Source organism: Vespa mandarinia, chromosome 10 (assembly GCF_050613455.1).
Source record: "Vespa mandarinia isolate Hongniang chromosome 10, ASM5061345v1, whole genome shotgun sequence".
In the NCBI taxonomy this organism is placed as follows: domain Eukaryota; kingdom Metazoa; phylum Arthropoda; class Insecta; order Hymenoptera; family Vespidae; genus Vespa; species Vespa mandarinia.
The window spans coordinates 7,212,501-7,220,000 of NC_140819.1; the positions used below are offsets into that span (position 1 = coordinate 7,212,501).

General features: G+C 33.2%; 1 protein-coding gene across 11 annotated transcripts in view; it reads right to left on the reverse strand.

The window, feature by feature from the left end:
• The window catches only part of Ae2 (anion exchange protein Ae2), a 45,179-nt gene that overhangs the window by 11,993 nt on the left and 25,686 nt on the right, over nt 1–7,500 (reverse strand). The window contains exon 1 of one of the 11 annotated variants that reach the window (XM_035874832.2): nt 7,367–7,493. The exons of 7 other annotated variants lie outside the window; for them this stretch is intronic. In XM_035874832.2, the coding sequence (XP_035730725.1) occupies nt 7,367–7,429 (63 nt within the window). In that variant the 5' untranslated portion in view covers nt 7,430–7,493. Of the gene's footprint in view, nt 1–1,882; nt 2,235–5,629; nt 5,714–7,366; nt 7,494–7,500 lie in introns of those variants that run through there. 3 more of the 11 variants (XM_085659828.1, XM_035874830.2, XM_035874831.2) reach the window with 3 other exon arrangements.

A 7,500-nucleotide genomic window follows, 5' to 3' on the forward strand; every position in this document is an offset into this window, starting at 1 on the left:
AAAAATAAAAAAAAAAAAAGAAAGAAAGAAAGAAAGAAAGAAAGGAAGAAAATAAAAAAGAAAATGGTTTTGTAAACGCATCATTTTATCGTAGACGATCGCAATCCTTTATTCACGCACGAAGTAGGCAGTGAGAACGATAAGGGAATAACGTTGAGAGTGAAACGAGGGGTGGGTTGGGGTGCGGGGTAGGTGGATAGGTGGGTGGGGAAAGAAGGAAGAGGGAGCGAGGTAGAGGGGCGATTTTATGTCATCGATGTCAGAATACGAACGTTAGTTTATATCGTCGAAAAGGATTTCTAATATGTCGGACGAGTTCACTTTTTTTTCTTTTATATATATATATATATATATATATATATATATATATATATGATACGAGTGTACTACGAATATAGTCTAAATTCTCTTGCTCCATCTTTCTTTCTCACTTCAAAAGAGGAAGAAATAAAAAAAAAAAAAAAAAAAAAGGAATGTTCACATTTCTCAATGCATATTTTCTTCTCAATGCAAATCATTCTTCAATGCATGTATAATTACATTCTATGTGCGTGACTTAAAGCATGTATATAGTTAAATAGAAGCAGCGTTCAGATTCCCTTGGCATAACTTTGATAAAAAAAGAAAAAAGGAAAAAAAAAAAAAGAAAAAGAAAAAGAAAAAGAAAAAGAAAATAAAAAAAGAGAGAAGAAAGGAGAAAATTATTCGAAAGTAGAATTAATCTTCTAATCGAAAAAGTCGAATTAATCTTCTAATATGTAAAACACTTCTTTTACTTTTCTTGTCTCTTTTCTTTTCTTTTTGCTCTCTTTTTCTTTTTTTACTGCTATATATTTCATGCATTTTATACGAAGTAATTATTACTAGTCATTGATATGCAATAACGATGACTAACAATAGATAATATTAACAATCGGAAAAAAAAACGATTGATTATCACTGAAAATGATTAACATTAGAATATCTAAAAGTTATATATTTGTTTCGATGGACCCATCGAATGATATAGCTACTCTCACTCACAGCTCCTTTTGGGATTTTGGAATCCCAGGAGAATGCTGTTCAAATGGTCCCGTTCGAAGAATCGAATCGTGGCTTTAAAACTTCGCCAATGTGTCCAAATCGATCCAATTCGTATTTGCACAATTTGACATTCGAGTCAAATTTTACTTTAATTTATTCGATATGACATTGTTATTTTTAACACATATATATATATATATATATTATGTATATACATACATAAATGCGTAAGCACTGACGGATATCGAAGTCACAACGATTGGAACAATTTTGTCTTAAAGAATTTGAGAGGGCCACTTGATGTATGTAGATAATGATAAAATTGACGATAACTCTCGACAATATTTTCATTAATAATTGTTAAACACTGCAACGAAAAATTTTAGAACCACACGATTGGACGTCCACGTAGAGAGTGTGTGTCGATCGACAACGGACAATATTTTTATTGACAATAGATAACCACTTTCGTTGGAAATTAAAAACACACGAATTGACATAGTCGTCGTGAATTATGAAACACTCGAGAGGGATGATAAAAATATTGACGATTATTGCTGATAAATATTATTGATAATGAATAATTATTGTTAATAAGCACTTGAGAAATTAGAAATGCAAGATTTTCGGATCAGTATTATATTGAAAAAGAGAGAGACACTTGAGAGGAAACAAAAAGAAAAAAGAAAAAAGGAAAAAGAAGAATAAAAAAAAGGAAAAAGAAAACAAAGAACAAGAAAAAAAAAGAATTCCACAAAGATAAAAAGAAAAGAAAACGTGGAGGATGGAGGGCAAGGAGAAAAGGTATAGAAAACGGGATAGAAAGCTAGCATAAGCGAAAATGGATATGGACGATCACCTGGTGAGTCGTCGTACGTAGAGATCGTCGTAACCAGCGGAGTACCTTGCCCCGTGCTCTCTGCAGGAACGATTTCCCGGAGGAACCAGCACCGGCCTCGGGCATGGCATCCCGGGCCGAAATGACACCCGGCCGCTGCTTCCTACGCGGTCGAGCTCGAGGATACGAACTGAGGGTGGGAAAGTTCTGGCTCGAAGAGGAGAGGAATATATAAGAGAGAGGGTTGTCGAGTTTAAGGGATGATGGAGGAGGGGATGAAAGCATGTCCCACTGCGCGTAACCACACCTATGTATGTATATATGTACGGTGTGTATATATGTACGGTGTGTATAGATATGGAATAAAAGGAGGGTGGTAATATGTAGTAGAAGGAAAAGCAACTCCCCGTGCACAATTTCCCTTGTGGTGTTCGACATGGGAGAGGAATGAAGAGGGTAGTAATGGTAGTGGTGGTAGTGGTAGTGGTGGTGGTGATGATGAAAGTAGTGGGGATGGTTGCTCGTGGCTCTGCTGATCGCGCCGGCGATCCTGTGCTGGTGCTGGTGTTGGGATGGTAGAAGGGATAGGATGCAGAAGTAGCCGTCTGGGTCGATATCAAGCACCTATGTTGGACTCGACGGAGCTACGGAATGACTTACTCTTTGTATACCTTAAGATTCGTTTCTATTTCATTTTTTCTTCTTCTTCTTTTTTTTTTTTTTTTTTTTTTTATTTCATTAATTCAGAACATTAAGATCCGAAAAGAGACGATTGGATTAAATAGATCGATCTTAGAGGATGAATATCAGAGATTAGTCTTTGATTCAGATTTGGTATCTCCTTTGGCGCAGGACTGATCGTATGACTCGATCGGTCGAGCCAGAAAGGTGCAACAAGTGTCCGTCGGCCGTGAAATCTGGTACTCGAGATTGTGCGGAGGTAAATCGTAAAGATAGAAAGAGAGAGAGGAGGGGGGAGGGGGAGGGGGAGCGTAGATGGTAGAAAGAGAAGTGGGGGTTGAAAATGGGTTGATAGTCGACTGGTAGGGTGGTCTTTCTCTCCTTCTGTATATCGCTCGAAGAATATACATTCTGGTAGCTCAGCTGATAGTGGTGTGCAGCTGGCGAGAGAAGAGAGCAGACGTGAACCAGGCCAGGACTACCCTGGCTAGGCCTAGGTCATAGCACGGTCGTATCGACCAGCTTCTACTATACACCGGGAAGTCACCACCACCACCACCACCACCACCACCACCACCATCAGTACAAGTACCACCACCAGTACCACCACTACCACCAGCACCACCAGTATTTCCACCACTACTCTCTTAATTCTTTCGTCATAGAGATGGCGTTGCGTTTAGCTTGGAAGTGGGGTGGTTGGAGTGAGGTGATAGGAGAAGGAAGGAGGGGAGGTATTGTTACTAGGGTGGGGGACAAACGTGCGAGGGAGAGAAAGAGGGAGAGACAAACTGGCTCCGGCATCGACCGAGTTCACCAGTATGCTGGTGGCTCACTCGACTCTCTCCACGTATATACGCGATCTACGCGTACTGTTGTATTCCCTACTTCCTGCTCCGACGACCTTGAACCTGAACCACAGCCTCCCCAGTTTATGCTCCGCCTATTGACCTTTCCCTCGAAACGTCCCAAGAAAATCGATAAACCGTTTGATACTTTCGCCGGTCTCTTCTCTCATGGAATGTCTCAACTTTATTTTATTTTTTTTTTTTTATCTTATTTTATTTTATTTTATTTTACTTTATTTTTTTTTTCTTTTTTTTTTGATCATTTTCTCCTATATTTTCTATTTTCTTTTATATTTTCTATGTACAACGTTCATCATAAAACATACTAATCGTGTAAATTTTATGATTGCTAACCAAAGAAAGAGAGAGATAGAGATGGTCAGTAATATATAATATTGCTTGATGAATCGCGATTATTAACGTAGAAACATATATGTATGTATATGTGTATGTATGAGTAATCTCGATTTGAAGGTACTTATATTGACATTAGTAGGAATCAATTAGAACCTAATTAGACCGGTTAAGCTTGCGTCACGATCGATTTCTAAATATTCAAGTATTACATAGGACATACATACATTATGTGATCTCACAGTTCATCTATAAATATAAATTTAGATGATCACGAAAATTGATTTAACAATCGAAAGAGAGAGAGAGAGAGAGAGAGAGAGAGAGAGAGAGAAAAAGAGGAATTAATCGTCAGATCGAAATTATGTTTATCTATTAACAATAGGATTTATTTCGATTGAACGAATCGATAAGTATTTGAGAAATTTTGTTGTCGATAAATAAATCAGAAAGAACAGAATCAATAAAAGATCTGATATCGATATAATACGATTTTACTTTCGCACATGTAAATATTATAAATGTTATTATCCTTCAATTTTAGAAAATAATTAACTCGTAATCATTCTTTGTAATGGCAATATTTTTATTCGTTTCCTCCTCCTCTTCTTCTTCTTCTTCTTCTTTTTCTTCTTTTTTTTCTTTTTCTTTTAGTCTCGTGAGAAAACCATTCGGATTTCAACGACTCTCTTAACGCAATAAAACTCTCTTGACCCGAGACCAATGAAGTGAAAAAAAGTAGAGAAAAAAAAAAACAGAAAAAAGAAAAAAAACCTCTTTCGACGATCAGACTATTCATTTGGTAAATAAGATTTCAAGTGTGTATCGAATCGAAATATGTATAAAAAGAAATTTTTCTTTTGGTATATATATATATATATATATACACTTGGTGGGACGAAAAATTCTCAAATGATTTTATTAAATATCAATTATACTTTATTGAGACTTTTAGGTACTGCATGTTAAATTCGTAGTTTTACGATCTAGAAAAAAAAAAAAAAGAAATAATTTAAAAAGTCACGGAAAAGAGTAATCGAATTTATGATATCGTTTTTAAGAATTTACCTTGTATCTATAAAAAAAAAAAAAAAAAAAAAAAAAAAAAAAAAAAAAAAAAAGAGAAAACCCTGAATTTCTTAAAGGTAAACGTTTAACCTTATTTTTTTCTACCCCCTTTATATTATAGAAACTATGAAAGGAGAAGTTTCAGAAATGGTGGAAGAAATTAAAGGGATGCTTCGTGTTATAGATATGAAAGATAAATGATAAATAGATAGATAGATATAGATCAGATATTGATAGATATAAAGAATCGGATGGTAGGTTGATTGAGAGATGAGAAACGTTCGATAGAGAATAGAATCTTGCCTTTTAACAATAATGAGATGACCTTTCGATAATAAAAAGAAGAGAAGAAAAAAGAAAAAAATGATAATAAAAAACCTATAATAGATCAAACTCAATAATATATTTAAAGAACAAAGAACATTCTTCTTTCGTGTAAGTTAATGCATAATTTTTTATAATCTCACACACACACACACACACACACACACATATATTTTTTTTTCTTTATATCATATAATCTCATCTAATAATAATTATTATATATCGAGGATCGTTGGGGTATAAAAAAAAAAAAAAAAGAAAAAAAAAATATCAAAGAAAGAATGATATCCATTTGACGATATTTACCCTCGAATTCGTGAAAATTGACATGGACTTTAATAATCGTAACTTCTGGCAAACGTATGGACAACAACATATTCCCATTTAAAGTATCCTCTTTTTATTTATTTTTCTTCTTCTTCTTCTACTACTTCTACTTTTAATTTGAATCCAAACACTATGCACTATTAGTTATTATCACTAGAAGTTTTACCTCGTTGTTACTTGTTCGCAAGCGTTCTCCTACTAGCTTTATGACACTGCAACGATTGGCACCGTTCATTTAATCGAATTTACGGCTTCCCACCTTGCGTAAGTAAGATACGTTCAAGTACAAGTGTACAAGAGGTAGGACTTTTAAGATTCAAACATTATGCATGCATGCATGCATACCATGCATATATGCATACATGTGCTCTACTGCCTAATATTATCTAACCCCGTTTATCTCTTTACTTTTTCCCCCCTCTTTATTTTTCTACGATAAAACTTCTTCTTTTTTTTTTCTTTTTTTCTTTTTTTTTTTTTTTTTTTTTTTTTAATGAGTCTATCAAACCTTCTTTTTTTTTCTTTTTTTGATCGCAACGAAATAAACATTATTTCCTTATTTTCATTTTCCTTAAATATTCTTTTCTTTTCTTATTTTTCTTTTTATCTTCCATTTCGAATTTGTTCGTTCGATTTATTAACTTTTTCTTTCTTTTCTCTCTTCTCTTTTTTCTTTCTTTCTTTATTTTTTTTTCTTTTTTTTTTCTTGTTTTTACCCTTGTAGATTTGAAAAAGCTGTAAATTTGATGGTATTATCCTTTCGTAGAGAATATATATCGTAATACTTTTTACGAGTTCGATGAACTCATATCGGACAACATCATACCAACTGTTACTAGTTTGAGAAAGGCGCGAAAGGGCACTTATGAATATCGATCCCCGTGAATGGAATTGTGCCAAGAACCAAAGAAGTCGGGAGAAAAGATTTACGATGAAAGTCTCGTGACGAGATGGACTTCGATTTTCACGAGGATTCAGAAAGAGGAGTTAGCTGAGGTTGAATGGGGGAATGAGAAGAAAGGATTGATAGAACTAAAAGAAATATGCGATTCAATGATGATAGCGTTAAAAAAAAAAAAAAAAAAGAAAAAAAAAATATCAATCGACTAATTCGATAAATGTGAGATATCAAATAGATTTATTATGATTACTAAAAGAAAACAAAAAAATTATTGATATATCGAATCGAATCGATCTTTCATTCGTACATTTTTTCTTTCTCTTTTTTTTTTTTTTTTTTTTTTTTTATATATATATATGTATATATATATATAGAAAAATACGCGACTCTATGTCCAATGCGCGTAATAATTTCTACACGATATTTGTATAATGGTACAAATTGGAAAAAAATATTATTACGTACGCGTAACATTAAATCTTCGAGCTTGTAATTATTAATGTAAACGAGAAAGAAAGAAAGAAAGAAAGAAAGAAACGAAAAAAAAAAAAAAAGAATAATATAAATAAATACCAAGTATATAATGATAGACGTGCAATAAAATTTTGATATTAATTAATATGAATCAATTCATGATCATTTAATTTAATAATTTTATCATATAATTTTAAAGCTACATATATATATATATATATATTTAAATAAAATAAATAACAAAAGAAAACAAAAAAAGGAAGAATTATAAATAAAAAAATAAAAAAAAATAAAAAAAAAATAAAGAAAAAAAATAAAAAAACACGTCAACCATCCAAATCGATCCAATTATATATTTATGATAACTATATATACTTTTTTTTTCTTTTTTTTTTTTAATTATTTCAAATTAGAGATCGGCACGTAGCAAAAACAAGCACAACCAAGCAAGCAACAACCAAGCAAGCAGCAACCAAGCAACAACCAAGCAACAACCAAGCAAGCAAGCAATTTAATCGTATTGTTTACCCTATTAATAGAAGGACTCTGAGGATAATCCGTCGTCGTTCTATGACACGCGACGAAAATCATTTGCGCGCTCTGACATGAATTCGAAAAGCGGGACGACCTCGAGTGGACTGATTGGCCTGATTGTCGATGGC